Consider the following 22,841-nt stretch of genomic DNA (forward strand, 5'->3'; position numbering starts at 1 on the left):
CTCCACCACGTACTCCAACTCGCCCTCAACCAACACCGGAGCAGGAGGCTCAACAGAAGGAACCACAGGTACAACGTACCGCCGCAACAAAGACCTATGGAACACGTTGTGAATGGCAAACGACACAGGAAGATCCAAGCGAAAGGACACGGGATTAAGGATTTCCAATATCTTGTAAGGACCGATGAAGCGAGGCTTAAATTTAGGAGAGGAGACCTTCATAGGAACAAATCGAGAAGACAGCCATACCAAATCCCCAACACGAAGTCGGGGACCCACACCGCGGCGGCGGTTGGCAAAACGCTGAGCCTTCTCCTGTGACAACTTCAAGTTGTCCACCACATGATTCCAAATCTGCTGCAAACTATCCACCACAGAATCTACCCTAGGACAGTCAGAAGGCTCCACATGTCCCGAGGAAAAACGAGGATGGAAACCAGAGTTGCAGAAAAATGGCGAAACCAAAGTAGCGGAACTAGCCCGATTATTAAGGGCAAACTCAGCCAACGGCAAGAAAGTCACCCAATCATCCTGATCTGCAGAAACAAAACACCTCAAATAAGCCTCCAGAGTCTGATTAGTTCGCTCCGTTTGTCCATTAGTCTGAGGATGAAAGGCAGATGGAAACGACAAATCAATGCCCATCTTAGCACAGAAGGATCGCCAGAACCTGGAAACAAGCTGGGATCCTCTGTCAGACACGATATTCTCAGGAATGCCGTGTAAACGAACCACATTCTGAAAGAACAAAGGAACCAGATCGGAAGAGGAAGGCAGCTTAGGCAAAGATACCAAATGGACCATCTTGGAAAAGCGATCACATACCACCCAGATGACAGACATGCCCTGAGACACCGGAAGATCTGAAATGAAATCCATGGAAATGTGTGTCCAAGGCCTCTTCGGGACAGGCAAGGGCAAGAGCAACCCGCTGGCACGAGAACAGCAAGGCTTAGCTCGAGCACAAGTCCCACAGGACTGCACAAATGACCGCACATCATGTGACAAAGAAGGCCACCAAAAGGACCTAGCCACCAAATCTCTGGTGCCAAAAATTCCCGGATGCCCTGCCAACACCGAGGAATGAACCTCGGAAATGACTCTGCTGGTCCACTTATCAGGAACAAACAGTCTGTCAGGTGGACAAGAGTCAGGTCTACCAGCCTGAAATCTCTGCAACACACGTCGCAAATCCGGAGAAATGGCTGACAAGATTACTCCTTCTTTAAGAATACCAACAGGTTCTGCGACTCCAGGAGAGTCAGGCACAAAGCTCCTTGAAAGAGCATCAGCCTTCACATTCTTTGAACCTGGTAAATACGAGACCACAAAGTCAAAAGGGGAGAAAAACAATGACCAACAGGCCTGTCTAGGATTCAGGCGTTTAGCAGACTCGAGATACATCAGATTTTTGTGATCAGTCAAGACCACCACACGATGCTTAGCACCCTCGAGCCAATGACGCCACTCCTCAAATGCCCACTTCATGGCCAACAACTCCCGATTGCCAACATCATAATTCCGCTCAGCGGGTGAAAACTTCCTAGAGAAAAAAGCACATGGTCTCATTACAGAGCAACCAGGGCGCCTCTGCGACAAAACGGCCCCTGCCCCAATCTCAGAAGCATCCACTTCAACCTGAAAGGGAAGTGAGACATCAGGCTGGCACAAAACAGGCGCCGAAGTAAACCGGCGCTTCAACTCTTGGAAAGCTTCCACGGCTGCAGGAGCCCAGTTAGCAACATCAGAACCTTTCTTGGTCATATCCGTCAAAGGTTTAACAACGCTAGAAAAATTAGCGATGACGGTAGAAGTTAGCAAAACCCAAGAACTTCTGAAGACTCTTAACTGACGTGGGTTGAGTCCAATCATGAATAGCTCGGACCTTGACTGGGTCCATCTCCACCGCAGAAGGGGAAAAAATAAAACCCAAAAAGGGAACCTTCTGTACTCCAAAGAGACACTTTGAGCCCTTAACAAACAAAGCATTCTCACGCAAAACCTGAAACACCATCCTGACCTGCTCTACATGCGAGTCCCAATCATCAGAAAAAAACAGAATATCATCCAGATAAACAATCATAAATTTATCCAGATACTTCCGGAAAATATCATGCATAAAGGACTGAAACACTGAAGGAGCATTAGAGAGCCCAAAAGGCATCACCAAGTACTCAAAATGACCTTCGGGCGTATTAAATGCAGTTTTCCATTCATCTCCCTGCTTAATGCGCACAAGGTTGTACGCACCACGAAGATCTATCTTGGTGAACCACTTGGCACCTTTAATCCGGGCAAACAAGTCCGACAACAGAGGCAAAGGATACTGAAATTTAACAGTGATTTTATTCAGAAGCCGATAGTCAATACAAGGTCTCAAAGATCCGTCCTTCTTGGCCACAAAAAAGAATCCCGCACCAAGAGGGGAAGAGGATGGACGGATATGCCCCTTCTCCAGAGATTCCTTGATATACGAACGCATTGCGGTATGCTCAGGTACAGACAGATTAAATAATCTTCCCTTAGGAAATTTACTACCTGGAATCAAATCTGTAGCGCAGTCACAGTCCCTATGAGGAGGGAGAGCACTGGACCTGGACTCGCTGAATACATCCTGATAATCAGACAAATACTCAGGAACTTCCGAAGGAGTAGAGGAAGTAATAGACACCGGGGGGGAATCACCATGAATTCCCTGACAGCCCCAACTTGACATAGACATTGCCTTCCAATCCAAGACTGGATTATGGGTCTGTAACCATGGCAGACCCAAAACGACCAAATCATGCATTTTATGCAGCACAAGAAAACGAATCACCTCCCGATGTTCAGGAGTCATGCACATGGTTACCTGTGTCCAAAACTGCGGTTTATTTTCCGCCAATGGCGTAGCATCAATACCTCTAAGAGGGATAGGATTTACCAACGGCTCAAGAACAAAACCACAGCGCTTGGCAAATGACAGATCCATAAGACTCAGGGCAGCACCTGAATCCACAAACGCCATAACAGGGTAGGAGGACAATGAGCAAATTAAAGTCACAGACAAAATAAATTTAGGTTGCAAATTACCAATGGCGACAGGACTAACAACCCTTGTTAGGCGTTTAGAGCATGCTGATATAACATGTGTAGAATCACCACAGTAAAAACACAACCCATTCTGACGTCTATGATTTTTCCGTTCATTTCTAGTCTGAATTCTACCACATTGCATTAAATCAGGTGTTTGTTCAGACAACACCACCAGAGGATTAGCGGCTTTGCGCTCCCGCAAACGCCGGTCAATTTGAATAGCCAGCGCCATGGAATCATTCAGACTTGTAGGAATGGAGAAACCCACCATCACATTCTTAATGGCTTCTGAAAGGCCATTTCTGAAATTAGCGGCCAGAGCACACTCATTCCACTGAGTAAGCACGGACCATTTCCGAAATTTTTGGCAATACACTTCAGCTTCATCCTGGCCCTGAGAAATAGCCAGCAAGGCTTTTTCTGCCTGAATTTCAAGATTGGGTTCCTCGTAAAGCAATCCGAGCGCCAGAAAAAACGCATCAATATTTGCCAATGCCGGATCTCCTGGCGCTAGCGAGAAAGCCCAATCCTGAGGGTCGCCCCGCAAAAAAGAGATAACAATTTTAACTTGCTGAGCTGAGTCTCCAGATGAACGGGGTCTCAGAGACAGAAACAATTTACAATTATTCCTGAAATTCCTAAACTTAAATCGGTCTCCAGAGAACAGTTCAGGAATAGGTATTTTAGGTTCAGACATAGGACTACTAGTAACAAAATCTTGTATGCCCTGCACACGAGCAGCAAGCTGATCTACACTTGTAATCAAGGTCTGGACATTCATGTCTGCAGCAAGCACAAGCCACTCAGAGGTAAAGGGGAGGAAGAAAGAAAAAAAAAAAAAAAGCCTCAGAATTTCCTTTCTTATTATCCCACTTCTGCAATGCATTAAACATTCAACTTTGGTCCTGGCATACTGTTATGACCCCAATGGCAGAGGGTCTCAAAAGTAATTACCAAGTCTGCAAACACAAAAAAACAGCTCATAGGACAGTGGTAACTGGGCTGACCGTATAACTAATCCTAGCACCACAAATAGCAGCAGCCGGGGAACGTGCCTACGTTGGTTCTAGACGTCTCGCGCCAGCCGGAGAACTAACTAACCCTAGAAGGGAAAAGATAGACCTTTCTTGCCTCCAGAGAAAAGACCCCAAAAGTTGGATACAAGCCCCCAACAAATAATAACGGTGAGGTAAGAAGAAAAGACAAACGTAAGAATGAACTAGATATTTAGCAAAGAGAGGCCCACTGACTAATAGCAGAATATAGTAAGATGACTTATACGGTCAGCAAAAAACCCTATCAAAATTTCCACGCTGGATATACAAGAACCCCCGAACCGTCTAACAGCCCGGGGGGAGGATACCAGCCCCCTAGAGCTTCCAGCAAAATCAGGAATCAAATTTAGTACAAGCTGGACAAATAAATAAGAGATATGCAAATAACCAAAAAAACAAGGAAGCAGGACTTAGCTTAATTTTGCAAGAACCACGACCAACAGACAGGAGCAAACAGAAAGGAACTGATTACAACGATGCCAGGCACCAGACTGAGAATTCAGGAAGTTTATATAACAACACCCCTGGACTAACGACCCAGGTGGGTGCCAAACTAGGGAAAGACAATCCCAGAGTCATATCACTAGTGACCACAAGAGGGAGCCAAAAAAGTCTAATTCACAACAGTCCACAGACCATTTCTCTGTTCTCAGCCTTTTTGGCTGTTGTTTTGGCCACAGTTACATTTTGTCATTGCTCTCACCCCTAAAGGTACAGTAGCAAGAGGTGGTATCTACAACCCACAGAAGGTGCTCAGGTAGTGCAGCTCATCCAGGATGGTTCATCAGTGCGAGCTGTGGCAAGAAGTGTAGCTGAGTCTGTTAGCACATTGTCCAGAGCATGGAGCAGATACCAGGGGCAGGCCAATGCACCAGGAGACGTGGAGGGGCCTTAGGAGAGCAACAACCCAGCAGCAGGACCTCTACCTCCTCCTTTGTGCAAACAGAAGGAACAGTGCCAGAGCCCTGCAAAATGAGCTCTTGCAGGCCACTAACATCAATGTCTCTGCTCAAACTGTCAGAAACAGACTCCATGAGAGTGGTATGAGGGCCTGACATCCTTAAGTGGGTGTTGTGCTTACAGCCCAACTCCACGCAGGGCGGTTGGCATTTGCCGTGGAGAATGTTCTGCCTGCAACATCCTCCAGCATAACTGGTTTGGCAGTGGGTCGTAGTTGGGCGGGGAGGCATTTTTTTTGGAGGGCCGCACAGCCCTCCCATGTGCTAGCCAGAGGTACTCTGATTACCATTAGGTACCAGGATGAGATACTCAGATTCATTGTGAGACCATATGCAAGTGCAGTGGGCCCTGGGTTCCTTCTGATGCATGACAATGCTAGGCCTTGTGGCTGAAGTGTGCCGGCGTTCCGGAATGATGAAGGCATTGATGCTATGAACTGGCCTGCCCGTTCCCCAGACCTGAATCCAATCAAGCACATCTAGGACATTACGTCTCGTTCCATCCACCACAGACTGTCCAGGAGTTGACTGATGTTTTAATCCAGGTCTGGGAGTAGATCCCTCAGGAGACCATCCGCCGCCTCATCAGAAGCATGCCCAAGCATTGTAGGGAGGTCATACAGGCATGTGGAGGCCACATACACTACTGAGCATCATTTCCTTGTCTTGAGGCATTCCCACTGAAGTTGGATCAGCCTGTAATTTGATTTTCCACTTTGATTTTGAGTATCATTCCAACTCCAGATCTCCATGGGATATTAATTTTGATTTACATTGATAATTTTTATGTTTTATTTTTCTGAACACATTTTACTATGTAATTAATAAATATTTGCAACTGGAATATTTCATTCCGCGATATCTAGGATGTCATTTTAGTGTTCCTTTTATTTTTCTGAGCAGTGTATCCTATTAGAGAAATCCGCTGTTTTCATTCTCAAAATTCTCAATTCACAGATAAAATGTGTCTTCAGTGAAAACAGATCTTCGCATTAATGAGATAGGGGATGGTAGTTGGTGCTCATAAAGTCCTATGGAGGAACCTGTTATTTTAGGATAACTTTCAGCTGCCATTGTGAATGTGCAAGCTATACGTATTTATACAGGGAGATGTGTAGCCCTCTATGAGAAAAGCATATAGTAAGGAGACTACAGCGGCCAGTGCGATAAGAAGGTCCTTGACCGTTCTATTCATGGGTGCAGTAAACCGCTTTATGGCGTTGGCGCTCCTGTCACCATACTGTTTCATCTTCTCATATTTTTTTTCCTACATTTTAATGGAATTTTGCAAATATGTGATTATCCATTAAGATAATCTCTGGAGGGAAAATTTCTGTGGTCCCAATTTGGTTCCCGTCCATCCTCTCCCTCATCAGAACATGACCCTGAAATCGTACAACCATATGGAGGATCAGACTGCGAAGGTTTTTTTCTGAACAATCAGCAACTGAATCCTTTTTCCAAATGAGGAACGTTGACGGCCACTTACCTCCGGAAATATTATCCACCGTACTGGGGAGACTGAATATTTCATGTGGGTGAATTAAAAATTAACGCTTGCGGCCCGGCTGTCATCGCGGGGAGAGAAAGGAGAGTGTGTCATGTTGCGCGGTTGTAGTTCCTTTTGTAATGAAGCCATGTCATTTAGAAAATGACATGACTGTGTAAAATGCTGTTCCACGGCCCTCTTTAATTAAGACAGAGACATAATACTAATCTGCTGTCATTAATGAATTTTTAACCGCAGCGGCGAGAGTTGAGTGACGTCGGGGGGCGCAGGCTTATTTTCAAGATTTAATTTTGTGAGTAATTAACCCTTTACTGTGTCAAAGCTCCATTAACTCTTTTCGGGATTATTGCAATGCCCAGGCTTCCTTTAATCCAGAAAGTCTGCGAAGGCCCCCTTCACACGTCCGTATAAAACCAGTACCGGAAAAAAAGTACCGTACCTGTGTCATCAGTGTTTTGGTTTAGTGTTCCATCCGTGTTTTTCTGGAATGAATAAAGAAAGAATGAAATGACGAAGCTTCTCCTATACCATGCAGTGTAAAACATGTGCAGCACATGGACGGTGCTGTATATGTTTTTCACAGAGACATAGTATTGGCCATTTATCATTCGTGCTACTTGAAAAAAAACGGACAAGTCTCCGTGTGGTTCACATGGACACACGATCTATATGAAAACACAGACATATGAAGATTATCATAGATTATAATGGGTATGTATGGCATCTGTGAAAAAAAACAAACAGATGCCACACATACCGGAGACACGAACATGTGAAGTAGGCCTAATACATAGGGGTCAATTAGGAATTTCTTCTGATTAACCATCAGGATTAAATATAAAACTAGATATAGATAAATTAAATATATTACTAGACGACATGGTAATACATCATATCCCTGATCTTCCTTTTTCTATACCCTGCAAGCAAATATTATTCTAGTTTTCTGTAATAGTTTGCTAGTCCAGAATATCTGATAATCCGGCATCAGTTCTATCGATTCTAGAGACACCTAATGGCTCCTGTTATGATCCGGTGACTTTGGAGCCGCATGAACTTTCTCTGGAGTAGGTGGAAACTGTACTGACCGCAAAACCTGAACTAACACCGCAACTAGAAGTAGCCGTGGGGTGTGCCTAACAAACCCTAGACACCTCGACACAGCCGGAGGACTAAATACCCCTATAGATGGAAATAGGAATACTACCTTGCCTCAGAGCAGAACCCCAAAGGATAGGCAGCCCCCCACGAATATTGACTGTGAGTAGGAGAGGAAAGACACACGCAGGCAGAAAACAGGATTCAGCAAAAGAGGCCACTCTAGCTAAATAGGGAAAGATAGGACAGAATACTAAGCGGTCAGTATTAAAACCCTTCCAAAAATATCCACAGCAGATAATACAAAAAGTTCCACAATCTAACTAAAGACATGGAATGTATATCTGCCACTCCAGAGAATCCAACAAGACTGAGAAAATACTGACACAATCTAAGCTGGACAAAAAAAAACACTGAATAGCACAGAATTATTAAGCACACAGCATGTGTGCCACAGAAACAAAACCAGACACTTATCTTTGCTGATTTGGCAGAAGGAACCAAACCAGGACCAAAACCTCCCAACAACCATGGACAACTGGCAAGGACTAATGAATCCTGCACACCTAAATACCCCAGTCAGAACTGCAATCAGCAGATACACCTGACCAGGACTGCAACTCAGGGACAACTGCATTACCACCTACAACCACCGGAGGGAGCCCAAAAGCAGAATTCACAACAGGCTCCATAAAGTTGCAGTTTTTGCTAGTAACATCTGCAAAACAAGTGGACATTTATTTGATAACCAAGCCCATATGATGTATATTGTTATGCTTGGTGGACCGGTGATGGATGGTGGCCCGGTGATCCTTTGCAACCCCAAAATTACCATTTATCGCTTATTGGTTGCTGAAACCTCCACTTACTCTGAGAACCGTGGCTTCAAAGTTCGGTTAGACCCCCACCAATCATATATTTACCCTGTGCATATGTAACACATTTTGCTTATAAAACATATCATATAACTTTTTCTGCACAGCTCCTGTGTATATGTGTGTGTGTGTATGTATGTATGTATGTATGTATATGTGTGTGTGTGTGTGTGTGTGTGTGTATGTATATATATATATATATATATATATATATATATATATATATATATATATATATATACATACAGTGGGGCAAAAAAGTATTTAGTCAGTCAGCAATAGTGCAAGTTCCACCACTTAAAAAGATGAGAGGCGTCTGTAATTTACATCATAGGTAGACCTCAACTATGGGACACAAACTGAGGAAAAAAAATCCAGAAAATCACATTGTCTGTTTTTTTTATCATTTTATTTGCATATTATGGTGGAAAATAAGTATTTGGTCAGAAACAAAATTTCATCTCAATACTTTGTAATATATCCTTTGTTGGCAATGACAGAGGTCAAACGTTTTCTGTAAGTCTTCACAAGGTTGCCACACACTGTTGTTGGTATGTTGGCCCATTCCTCCATTCAGATCTCCTCTAGAGCAGTGATGTTTTTGGCTTTTCGCTTGGCAACACGGACTTTCAACTCCCTCCAAAGGTTTTCTATAGGGTTGAGATCTGGAGACTGGCTAGGCCACTCCAGGACCTTGAAATGCTTCTTACGAAGCCACTCCTTCGTTGCCCTGGCGGTGTGCTTTGGATCATTGTCATGTTGAAAGACCCAGCCACGTTTCATCTTCAATGCCCTTGCTGATGGAAGGAGGTTTGCACTCAAAATCTCACGATACATGGCCCCATTCATTCTTTCATGTACCCGGATCAGTCGTCCTGGCCCCTTTGCAGAGAAACAGCCCCAAACCATGATGTTTCCACCACCATGCTTTACAGTAGGTATGGTGTTTGATGGATGCAACTCAGTATTCTTTTTCCTCCAAACACGACAAGTTGTGTTTCTACCAAACAGTTCCAGTTTGGTTTCATCAGACCATAGGACATTCTCCCAAAACTCCTCTGGATCATCCAAATGCTCTCTAGCAAACTTCAGACGGGCCCGGACATGTACTGGCTTAAGCAGTGGGACACGTCTGGCACTGCAGGATCTGAGTCCATGGTGGCGTAGTGTGTTACTTATGGTAGGCCTTGTTACATTGGTCCCAGCTCTCTGCAGTTCATTCACTAGGTCCCCCCGCGTGGTTCTGGGATTTTTGCTCACCGTTCTTGTGATCATTCTGACCCCACGGGGTGGGATTTTGCGTGGAGCCCCAGATCGAGGGAGATTATCAGTGGTCTTGAATGTCTTCCATTTTCTAATTATTGCTCCCACTGTTGATTTCTTCACTCCAAGCTGGTTGGCTATTGCAGATTCAGTCTTCCCAGCCTGGTGCAGGGCTACAATTTTGTTTCTGGTGTCCTTTGACAGCTCTTTGGTCTTCACCATAGTGGAGTTTGGAGTCAGACTGTTTGAGGGTGTGCACAGGTGTCTTTTTATACTGATAACAAGTTTAAACAGGTGCCATTACTACAGGTAATGAGTGGAGGAAAGAGGAGACTCTTAAAGAAGAAGTTACAGGTCTGTGAGAGCCAGAAATCTTGATTGTTTGTTTCTGACCAAATACTTATTTTCCACCATAATATGCAAATAAAATGATAAAAAAACAGACAATGTGATTTTCTGGATTTTTTTTTCTCAGTTTGTCTCCCATAGTTGAGGTCTACCTATGATGTAAATTACAGACGCCTCTCATCTTTTTAAGTGGTGGAACTTGCACTATTGCTGACTGACTAAATACTTTTTTGCCCCACTGTGTATATATATATATATATATATATATATATATATATATATATATATATATATATATATATATATATATATATATATATATATATATATATTGCTCAAAAAAATTATGGGAACACTTAAACAACACAATGTAACTTCAAGTCAACCCCACTTCTGTGAAATCAACCTGTCCAGTTATGAAGTAGCATTGTGAATCAATTTCTCGTGCTGTTGTGCAAATGGAACAGACAACAGGTAGAAATTATCAAGACAACCCCTATAAAGGAGTGTTCTACAGGGGGTGACCACAGACCATTTCTCTGTTCTCTTCCTTTTTGGCTGTTGTTTTAGTCACTCTTGCATTTTGTCATTGCTCTCACCCCTAGAGGTACAGTAGCATGAGGCAGTGTCTACTGTACAACCCACACAAGTGGCTCAGGTAGTGCAACTCATCCAGGATGGCACATCAGTGCAAGCTATGGGAAGAAGTGTTGCTGCGGGACGAAGAGTTGCTGTGTTTGTCAGCCCAGTGTCCAGAGCATTGAGCAGATACCAGGAGACAGGCCAGTACACCAGGAGATGTGGAGGGGCTTTAGGAGGGCAACAACCCAGCAGCATGACCACTACCTCCTACTTTGTGCAAGGAGGACCAGGAGGAGCAGTGCCCGAGCCCTGCAAAATGACCTCCAGCGAGCCACTAACATCCATGTGTCTCCTCAAACTGTCAGAAACAAACTCCATGAGGGTGGTATGAGGGCCTGACGTCCACAAGTGGGTGTTGTCCTTACAGTTCAACACTGTGCAGGTCAATTGGCATTTGCCAGATAACACCAAGGTTAGCAGGTTTGACATTGGCACCCTGTGAGCTTCATGGATGAGAGCAGGTTTACACTGAGTACATGTGACAGATTCTGGAGACGCTGTGGAGAACGTTCTACTGCCTGCAACATCCTTCAACACGACCGGTTTGGCAGCTGGGTCAGTGTGGGGAGGCATTTCTTTGGAGAGCCACACAGCCCTCCATGTGCTAACCAGAGGTAGCCTGACTGCCATTAGGTACAGGGATGAGATCCTGAGACCCATTGTGAGACTGAATACATGTGCACTTGGCCCTGGGTTCCTTCTGAAGCATGACAATGCTAGACCTTATGTGGTTGAAGTGTGTCAGCAGTTGCATGATGAAGGCATTAATGGTATGGATTGGCCTGCCCGTTCCAGAGAGCTGAATTCAATCGAGCATTTCTGGGACATTATATCTCGTTCCATCCACCATACACCACGTTGCACCACAGACTGCCTAGGAATTGACTGATGCTTTAATTGAGGTCTGGGAGGAGATCCCTCAGAACATCCGCCACCTCATCAGGACCATGCCCAGGCATTGTAGGGAGGTCATACCGGCAAGTGGAGGCCACACACACCACTGAGCATCATTTCTTTGTCTTGAGGCAGTTCCACTGAAGTTGGATCAGCCTCTAATTTGATTTTCCACTTTGATTTAGAGTATTATTCAAAATCCAGACCTCCATGGGATATTAGTTTTGATGTACATTGATAATTTTTTTTTTTGTTCTCATTGCATTCCACTATGTAATGAAGATTTGCAACTGGAGTATTTCATCCAGTGGTATCTAGGATGTGGGATTTAAGTGCTGCCTTTATTTTTTGAGCAGTGTAAGTAGCTGGTAAAATAAGTATTGGACACGTAACCAATTAGATATACATAAATTAAGTTATGTGCAATAATGAGAAATTACACAGGGAAAAAGTATTGAAGAGAGGTGCAAAAAGTCATGGATAGTCATAACACCAGCTGAAATCTGATGAGTAATTAGAAAGCAATCCTGCCACTCAGTGAAAAATATCAACTGGTTCAACATATGGCCTATAAAAAGGTGTCTCCTTACCAAGGTGCCACGCCACACAAGAAACATCTCATGATGGACAAAACCAGTGAGCTATCTCAAGACTTTTGCAACCTTATTATTGCAAACATACTGTTGGCATTGTTTGCAGAAGAATTTCTAAACTACTGGAAGTGCCAGTGAGCACTGTATGGTGATAATCTTGAAGTGGAAAGAACATAATTTCACCATAAACTAGCTGCGATCAGGTGATTCCCACAAGATTTCAGACAGATGAGTGAAAAGAATTATCAGAAAAGTTGTGCAAGAGCTAATGATCAGCTGTGGAAAGCTACAGAAAGAACTAGAATCAGCAGGTACAATTCTTTCAAAGAAAACTATAAGTAATGCACTCAAACTCCATGGACTGTGTGCACACTCACCACGTAAGACTCCATTGCTGAACACAAAGCATGCTCAAGCGCGTTTAAAGCTTGTTCAGCAGCATTTAGGTAAGCCTGTGAAATACTGGGAGAATATAGTCTGGTCAGATGAGATCAAAATTGAACTCTTTGGATGCCAAGATACACACAATGTTTGCAGGCCAAGAGACACTGCATATCATCCCCAAAACACCATACCAACAGTGAAGTTTTGAGGTGGGAACATCATGGTGTGGGGCTGTTTTTCAGCATATGGCATTGGCAAACTTTATATAATTGAAGGATGGATGAATGTGCTGAGACATACCTGATAAAAATCTGCTGCCATCTATCAGGATGATGAAGATGAAACGAGGTTTGACATTTCAGCAAGACCATGATTCTACACCCACAGTCAAGGATACTCTCAATTACATAGTTACATAGTTATTAAGGTTGAAGGAAGACTTTAAGTCCATCTAGTTCAACCCAGAGCCTAACCTAACATGCCCTAACATGTTGATCCAGAGGAAGGCAAAAAAAAACCATGTGGCAAAGAGTAAACTCCACATTGGGGGAAAAAATTCCTTCCCGACTCCACATACGGCAATCAGACTAGTTTCATGGATCAACGCCCTATCAAGGAATCTAGTATATATAACCTGTAACATTATACTTTTCCAGAAAGGTATCCAGTCCCCTCTTAAATTTAAGTAATGAATCACTCATTACAGCATCATACGGCAGAGAGTTCCATAGTCTCACTGCTCTTACAGTAAAGAATCCGCGTCTGTTATTATGCTTAAACCTTCTTTCCTCCAGACGTAGAGGATGCCCCCTTGTCCCTGTCACTGGTCTATGATTAAAAAGATCATCAGAAAAGTCTTTGTACTGTCCCCTCATATATTTATACATTAAAATAAGATCACCCCTTAGTCTTTGTTTTTCCAAACTAAATAGCCCCAAGTGTAATAACATATCTTGGTATGGCAGACCCCCCAGTCCTCTAATAACTTTGGTCGCTCTTCTCTGCACCCGCTCTAGTTCAGCTATGTCTTTATTATACACCGGAGACCAGAACTGTGCACAGTATTCTAAGTGTGGTCGCACTAGTGACTTGTATAGAGGTAAAATTATGTTCTCCTCATGAGCATCTATGCCTCTTTTAATGCATCCCATTATTTTATTTGCCTTTGTAGCAGCTGCCTGACACTGGCCACTGAATATGAGTTTGTCATCCACCCATACACCCAGGTCTTTTTCATTGACGGTTTTGCCCAGAGTTTTAGAATTGGTTTCAGAAATAAATATAAGCTGCTAGAATGGCCCAGCCAATCACCGGACCTAAATCCAATAGAAAATGTATAGAAGGAACGAAAGCTTAGACTTCATAGAAGGAGCCCACGGGACCTTCAGGATATGAAGAGTGTTTGTGTTGAAGAATGGGCCAAAATCACATCTGAGTAATGCACACGACTAGTTTCTCCATACAGGATGAGTTTTGAAGCTGTCATCACCGATAAAGGCATTTGTGCAAAGTACTAAATTAAGTAAGCGTGTTCAATACTTCTTCTCTGTGTCATTTCTCTAATTACACAAAACCTAATTTATGGACATCTATGGTTTGATTCATTTCCTGTGTGGATTGGAGGGGTTGTTGCCAACATCTGGTGAGACTTTTGTGTCAATAGCACCTTTAGAAATATGTTTACTCAGAAAATTGGTGACGTGGTCAATACTTATTTTACCCACTGTTTGTGTGTGTGTCTATGTACTTATGTATGTATGTATGTATGTATGTATGTATGTGTGTGTGTATAATATATATATATATATACACATAATTTATTTGTTTGTTTTTTTTACTGCCCTAGGTAAAGCCCTTGATGCAGATGTCACTCCATATTGTCTAGTAAACTAAGGCCATGTTCACACATTTTTTTTTTATAAGGATGTCTAAATATATGTAAAATCCACACTACACCCGCATTTTTTTTTCTGAATGGATTTGAGGCAAGTTTCAGTGCAAGAAAAGACAGTCGATGCTACTTGTGGATTGTGTGCAGATCTGCAGCAGAAGCCTAGGGATTCTCATTCCATTGCCTGATAAGATATTTTCTTACTTTCAGCCCTGCTTTCATGTACTATTATATTTCTAGTCCTGTAGTTGTGTAATATAGTAACAGAGAGCAGAACTGTCGATGCACGGTATGGGACGTAGATAGCACAAGGCTTGTTTATCAATATGTCTCTGTGCATGTATGTGCAGACTCCCATCCTAGTGTGAAGGGGTTAACGTTGCAATGTGCAGGAACTCACCTTAGGACAGCTCATAATTACTGTTTATTTCACAACCTTAATTGCTTTTCACCTATTAAATGATTCAACATGATTTGTGTCTTTGCCATGGGGAATTGTGCTGCACCGCGGAGCTGTTCACAGACAGGGACGTATTTTTGCAGAACGCGCTGATTGATGGCTTTTTTTAATGCGTAAAGTAGTAAATTCAAGTGTAAAGCGAAATTCATTTATCCAAAGAAAGCATGTCATTCAACGCATAGGACATCTCTTTACCAGGAGTATGACCCTCACTGTGGGGAGCCCTCCGTGGGTGGAACAAGATGATTATATGTTTATTTCACGGCTGGAAGCAAATTCTGAAGCATTAAACCAAGAGATGTACAAAACGATTGTGGTGGGCGTTGTCATGACAAGATTTACGTTGGTTGCAAAAGTTTATACCCTCATGGTGAAGTTTAAAGCCACGTTCAGAACGGACATTTTCTGTCTGTGTATTTCAGTGATAGAACAAGTACCCATTGTAGTCTATGGGGCTCTTTACATGTCCGTGTTCTTTGGTGGACCAAGTGGTCTGTAATAAATTATTGATTAAGGATCAAAGTGACCCATACAAGTCTATGGGTCCTTGAAAATCTCTGACATCACACGGATGACATCAGTGTACTGTCTGTCATTAACATTGCAGTGGATTGGAGAAGCTTTGTTATTTATCCAAATGTGAAAATCAAAAACTGAGATGGACCAAACACCGATGAAAAACACAGATGACACTTGTCCTATGTTAAAGTGCAGTAGAAAATGGGACCTTATACTGGATCTTTTGGTGGGTGTGCAACCTTAACAATGCAAATTGTGATTTAGAGGTGTTGGATCAGTGATTAAAGGAAGCTTCTGGACCTAAAAGTGCCGTACAATCTGAAATGTAACTAAATGGGTGTACAGGTAGCATGGGGGCAGATATCTTTTCGGAGGCAAGTCCATGTCCTGTCCTATATCACAGTCCCACGCTCCTCTCCTGTGTTCCCATGTGCAGTTGATAGGGTCTACCTTATCACTGTTAACCTGTCTCGGAGGAAGCTTGCTCCACCAGAAACACCCTCATGTTGCTCTTTGTAGTTGCAGAAGCCTTGCCCCTCTGTTGGTCAAAATGATGCAAATTTTTGGTTAGATGGATGCTCATTTTCTGTGTTTTGAATGTGAAACAAATTTCCCCCAAATCTTTTAATATTATTTTTTTGCTCCACAATTCTGATTTTTCCTACCCCTTTGAGTGGGTGTATAAATGTACTGACTGATGTTATTGTATACAAACCCAGCAGCTCAGAAGTATTTCAAATGGCGTAAAACAGGATTTGTCACCAGCTATTCGGTGCTTTAGGGTGCAGGCTTATGCTGGGAAGCGAGAGAGACTTCTGTACCTGTGGATAGTCTTCACACCCTTTTATCATTGCTTGTTTGGATTTTTCTGGATATAACAAATAGTCCACATACCGTATATAGCACAGAGTTGTGTCTGGGACTTGTATAACTAAGGGTAATGCAGCTTCTGTGTCTGCTGCCTTTATTGTGACCCATGATTAGCCCGTGGCTAATGACATGAACAGGTGGAACCAGTTTTTGTCAAGGGTTATAGGTTTAGGAACACTGAGTGAAATTTCCAGACTTTCTAAAATCAATCATAACTAACTTTCTTGTTTTTGCATTGTTCCGTAAATGGCTTATTGTGCATGGCAAGCTTTGTAATCTTGAGTGGGCCTTTATTATCTGTACCTATATAAGTTCCTGGAAGAGGCAGAGAGGCCGTACTGTCTGTGCCTAGATAATTATCTGAACCAGCAGCACTTGTAGGGAGAGAGCAAAGCAGTACTATCTGTGCCTTCACCATTTACTTATAGGGAGATGGAGAGGCAGTACAGTCTATGTATAGAAGGCGATGTAGCATTTTCTGCATCTGCATTATTTAGTAGAAAAGACAAGTAGCTAGTGCTAGTCCTTTATTAAGTATAGAAAGATACGGTACATTATGTATCTGTGACAACATATTTAATGGAGAAAAAAGGGGGAAAAAAAGGAAATTATGCTAACTGCCTAATTTACAGGAAAGATGGGTAGGAATTATTGTCTATACGTACCACCTGCTTCATTTGTAGGAAGATATGGAAAGGCAGTACTCGCTGTACCTATATACCTTACAGTGAGAGACATGGAGATAGTGCTACTTGTACCTACCTGATTTACAGTGAGAGACGGGTAGGAAGTACTATCTGAACCTATATCATTTACAGGAAGAGAGGGGATTCAGTACTTTCTGTGCCTACAATTTTGATAGGGAGAAACAGGCAGTACTTTCTGTACTGACCTTATTTACTGGAAGAGACAGGGATGCAGTACTTTCTATGCCTACACTATTGATAGTGAGAGACAGGCAATACTGTCTGTACCAGCATTATTTACAGGAAGAGACAAGGGTACTTTCTTCTCCTACATTATTGATTGGGAGGGACAGCGAGGCAGTATTAGGCTACTTTCACACTAGTCCGTCGGTACGGGCCTTCGCAAACTGTCGGCCCAACGGACAGTGTGCTAATTAATCACAACGTGGGCAGCGGATGCAGTCTTGCGACGCATCTGCTGCCCAGTGGGAGGAGGGGGCGGAGTTTCGGCCACGCATGCGCGGTCGAAAATGGCGGACTCGGAGCACAAAAAAAGTTACATGTAACGTTTTTTGTGCCGACGGTCCGCCAAAACACGATGCGAACGACGGATGCGACGTGTGGCCATACGTCGCAATGCGTCGCTAATGTAAGTCTATGGGGGAAAAAACGCATCCTGCAGACAACTTTGCAGGATGCGTTTTTTCTCCTAAACGACGCATTGCGACGTATGCAAAACGATGCTAGTGTGAAAGTAGCCTCAGCTGTACCTATATAATTTACAGGAAGAGACAAGGATGCAGTATTGATAGGGAGAGACAGGCAGTCTTTCTGTGCTGGCATTATTTACAGAAAGAGAAAGGGAGGCAGTACTTTCTGTGCCTACATTATTAATGGGAAAAGACATGGAGGCAGTACTATCGGTACCTCTATAATTTATTGTGAGAGACATGGAGACAGTGCTATTTGTGCCTGCATGATTGACAAGGGGGCAGTACTATCTATATCTGCATTACTTACAGGGAGACAGATAGGCAGTACTATCTGTGCCTATATTATCTACAGGGAGAGGCAGAGAGACAGTACTTTGTGTCCACATTATTGATAGGGGTAGTCAGGCAGTTCTGTCTGTGCAAGCATTATTTAAAGGAAATGACAGGGAGGCAGTACTTTGTGTCCACATTATTAACATGGAGACACAGGTAGGCAGTACTATCTGTACCTGCGTTTTTTACTGGAAGAAACCAGAAGAAAGTACTTTCTGTGCCTGTTATTGACAGGGAGAGAGAACTTCGTGTTTATGAAGTATGAGTGCACTTTCCAGTGTTTGTGGATGAAGTAGACAATAGAGCAGAAAGGTTGGCCGCAGTTTATTTTGTAACCTTGATAAGATACTGACTTTGATTTCCCGGGTGTTTAGTATTAGTTTTCAATATATATTGTATCTTTTACCTGTATGACCAGGTCTTCTGTCCACAAATAAGATCCTTATAGGATCCTTTTCTTTAGTGCTCCGGTTCCGCCCTGCGGTTTCCCTAGCAGCAACGTGTCCTATGTCTTCCAAGGGTCTATAAGCAGACTTTGGCCTCTGTTCAGGAATTCCCAATTATCTCCGGGCAATCTCAGCTTCCAGTGTGCACGGAACAAGTCTGCTTCTGTCTACCACATCTGGAAAATGTTACACTGGGGCGTGCTGGCTGTCGTCACAGGGAGACTGACAAGCCCCTACCCCCACCAACCCGCCATCACTTTAACCCTTTTATTGAAATAAAATGCCATATAATTTAGTAGAGTTCAGCAATTGTGTCTCCAATTTCCTATTTATAACTTAAATGTAACAAAGAATAAAGTGCTGAATATGACAAATATTACAATCTGAGAGTCCGCAGTCGTTGTACCTTTTAATGGCTAACTGAAAAGATGGTAACAAACACCATGCTTTCAGTTAGCCATTAAAAGGTATCAACCACTGAGGACTCTCAGATTGTAATATTTTTTTCCATCTACTGGCTAACACGGTACAAAGAGATATATTTTTCCTGCATCTGTATGACAAGTGATCAAGCAATACACAATTATGGTGCAAAGGTGTTTTGTCTTTTGCCGTCATATACTATTGATAATTTGCAGTTTCTTTCCATTTTAATGTATCTGTGTCTGGGAAAGCTGAGTGATAATTGCTGCAATGAATGCCACCACTGCGATTGTCACCTAGCTTTCCAATGTCCTGAACAGCAGCTAATCCCCAGCATAGTACAATATGAGCATCATGGATGTGACTTTATGAAATCCCACGCCGCAGATTTGAGATCTACATTCTGACAATTTAATGCTGAAATCTGCTGCCAATCCACAGTATTTCCACTGCAAAATTAACACAATTTGATGTTTGTTTTCCTGCTGCAGACTTTATTCTGTAGAAATTCCATAGTAGAAATGTCCCTTATAGAGCTACGCCTCAGATTGCTGCAGATACGGTTACTTGGAACATTGCACACTTTGCATCGTGAAGTGTTACATCCGCTGTGACTTTTGCAGGAGGTAGATTTAATCTCTGCAGCATCGATCATTTTTACCCTGTGGATATTCTGTGCAGTTTCTGCATGAGATTGTCTAAAAGTCCTAAAAAATAATAAAACCACCCACGTTGCTCCTACTGTAATCCGCAGCGGATTTTCCATCCCGATTATTCCTGTGTGCACATGCCCTAATTGTTAAGAACTGCAGCTGTAATGCTCGTCATCCACACGCACTTTTACTGATGATTTTTGTCTTTTTTTTCTTTTCTTTTAGAGGGAAAGTTCTGTGACTATCCTACCATTGTATCGTACAACGGTAGGCATGTGTGTTTTCTATGTTCTGTATGTTTTGTATATTTCGATAAGGCCAGGCTGCACGCAGGACGCACCCTGTGTTTGCATACATGTATATGTGACTAGTGCTAAGTGAATGTTTTCATCTTGTTTTGTCATGTTTTGCCCGCACCATATGAGTGTTTTCCTTTTTATTTTTTTCTCTAGTTCTTTTCCATTACTGGCCGTCTTTGCTTTTCAGCTGATTCACACCCTCTTCTCACATCTCCGTCTGCCCAGTCTGTGTCTGCTTTTCTCAGATTTTGTCATATTTTCTCATTCGCCTACACTTTGTTTCTCCTCTTGTTTTTTTTTTTTTTTTTTCTTCCTTTATATTGGCCCTGTGGGATTTTAGCCATAACTGGGACAGAAAAGACAGCAGGGCTCCGGATGCGGAGAAGGGCTGCGGATGACACCTCGGCCAGCCTGCTTGGACTGCTTGTCCCTTAGCTAAAACATAGAGAATGTTGCTCAACCGCATATTTGTAAGAGAGGACCTGAGGGGGTGAAGCAGTCATAACTACCCCATGATGGGAGCACGTGTTGGAAACTACGGAGAGCAAAACATCAAACGGCAAAGTAGAGATGTTTAATGCATTAAATATGAAAGGTCAGAGCTGCTATCGGGACCATCTTCCCCGGCCGCGTCCTGTTTCATCCTGCTGTGTTTTACAAACTGATTACTACAGCAAATGGAACTTGGAGCGAGATTAAAAACCTTGGCTTATTTGCATGTTTCTTTTCCCAGAATTCCCCATGGCAGCAGATGCATGGCGATGGGGAAGGAGGGGGGGAATGAGTAAGATGATCAGGCAGATTTTTGCACCTGTGTTTGCTGTTTGATGTCTTCACATTTTTGCCAACTTTCTAAAATTGGACGGTTGCTTGGTGACAAGACTGTTTTCGATGACGAAGCTAAGGTGGCAGCCATTTTTAGCTCAGCAACTGCCAAAAAGGTCTGCAACATATGACAAAGCAATGTGCAGCGGACTGGGAATGTTATTTTACTGAAGACTAATGGATAAAAAGGCTTCAATAATTTAAAGAATAATTCCAGCTGCTATCAATACTGGCGAGAATGGAAAAAGAATTGTTTATGTATCAACTACCAAAAACTGTTTATAAAACTGATTTTGATAAAATCCTTTTCCCTTTTTCAAAGTATCAGTCACATATTCTCTTAGCATGCCTTGTCCTTTATATACACAAATATAACTATTATAATACCGGTACTTCAATGTACACAGTAATATAACTACTACGATACTGACCCTATGTGCAAGAATATAGCTACTATAATATTGTTCCTGTATACAAAAATATAACTACTATGATACTGCCCTGGTGTACTGGAATATAACTACTATAATACTGCCCCCTATGTACAAGAATATAATTACTGTAATACTGCCCCCTATGTACAAGAATATAACTACTATAATACTGTCCCCTATGTACAAGAATATAACTACTATAATACTGCCCCCATGTTCAAGCATATAACTACTATAACACTGCCCCTATGTACAAGAATATAACTACTATAATACTGCTCCCTATGTACATGAATATTACTACTATAATACTGCTCCCTATGTACAAGAATATAACTACTATAATACTGCCCCGGTGAAGAAGGATATACCTACTATAATACTGCTCCTGTGTAAAAAATATGACTACTAGAATACTGCCCTATGTACAAGAATATAACTACTGTAATACCACCCCTATGTACAAGAATATAACTACTGTAATACCACCCCTATGTACAAGAATATAACTACTGTAATACCACCCCTATGTATAAGAATATAACTACTGTAATATTGCCCCTATGTACAAGAATATAACTACTATAATACTGCACGTATTTACAAGAATATAACTACAGTTGTGGCCAAAAGTATTGACACCCCTGCAATTCTGTCAGATAATACTCAATTTCTTCCTGAAAATGACTGCAAACACAGATTCTTTGTTATTATCTTCATTTAATTTGTCTTAAATGAAAAAACACAAAAAGAATTGTCCTAAAGCCAAATTGGATATAATTCCACACCAAACATAAAAAAGGGGGTGGACAAAAGTATTGGCGCTGTTCAAAAAATCATGTGATGCTTCTCTAATTTGTGTAATTAACAGCACCTGTAACTTAAGGTACCGTCACACTAAGCGACGCTGCAGCGATAGCGACAGCGATGCCGATCGCTGCAGCGTCGCTGTTTGGTCGCTGGAGAGCTGTCACACAGACCGCTCTCCAGCGACCAACGATGCCGAGGCCCCCGGGTAACCAGGGTAAACATCGGGTTGCTAAGCGCAGGGCCGCGCTTAGTAACCCGATGTTTACCCTGGTTACCAGCGTAAAAGTTAAAAAAACAAACAGTACATGCTCACCTGCGCGTCCTCCAGCGTCTGCTTCCTGACGCTGACTGAGCTCCGGCCCTAACAGCACAGCGGTGACGTCACCGCTGTGCTTTCACTTTCAGTTTAGGGCCGGCGATCAGTAAGAGTCAGGAAGCAGAGGCTGGGGGACGCGCTGGTGAGTATGTGCTGTTTGTTTTTTTAACTTTTACGCTGGTAACCAGGGTAAACATCGGGTTACTAAGCGCGGCCCTGCGCTTAGTAACCCGATGTTTACCCTGGTTACCAGTGTAAAATATCGCTGGTATGGTTGCTTTTGCTGTCAAACACGGCGATACACGGCGACCTAGCGACCAAATAATGTGCAGACCTTCTAGCAGCGACCAGCAATTTCACAGCGGGATTCTGATCGCTGCTGCGTGTCAAATACAGCGATATCGCTCCCTAGGACGCTGCAACGTCACAGATCGCTGGCGACGTTGCTTAGTGTGACGGTACCTTTA

The 22,841-nt window shown here is 42.8% G+C and overlaps 1 protein-coding gene across 5 annotated transcripts in view; it reads left to right on the plus strand.

Annotated features, from left to right (window-relative positions):
• Positions 1 to 22,841, plus strand: part of RXRA (retinoid X receptor alpha) — a 293,199-nt gene that overhangs the window by 91,601 nt on the left and 178,757 nt on the right. For 4 of the 5 annotated variants that reach the window (XM_077284768.1, XM_077284767.1, XM_077284771.1 and 1 more), the window contains one exon: positions 19,916 to 19,957. The exons of the other annotated variant lie outside the window; for it this stretch is intronic. In XM_077284768.1, the coding sequence (XP_077140883.1) occupies positions 19,916 to 19,957 (42 nt within the window). The remainder of the gene's footprint in view (positions 1 to 19,915; positions 19,958 to 22,841) is intronic. 5 annotated transcript variants of the gene reach the window in all.

The sequence above is a fragment of the Ranitomeya variabilis genome, chromosome 2, assembly GCF_051348905.1.
Source record: "Ranitomeya variabilis isolate aRanVar5 chromosome 2, aRanVar5.hap1, whole genome shotgun sequence".
In the NCBI taxonomy this organism is placed as follows: Eukaryota; Metazoa; Chordata; class Amphibia; order Anura; family Dendrobatidae; genus Ranitomeya; species Ranitomeya variabilis.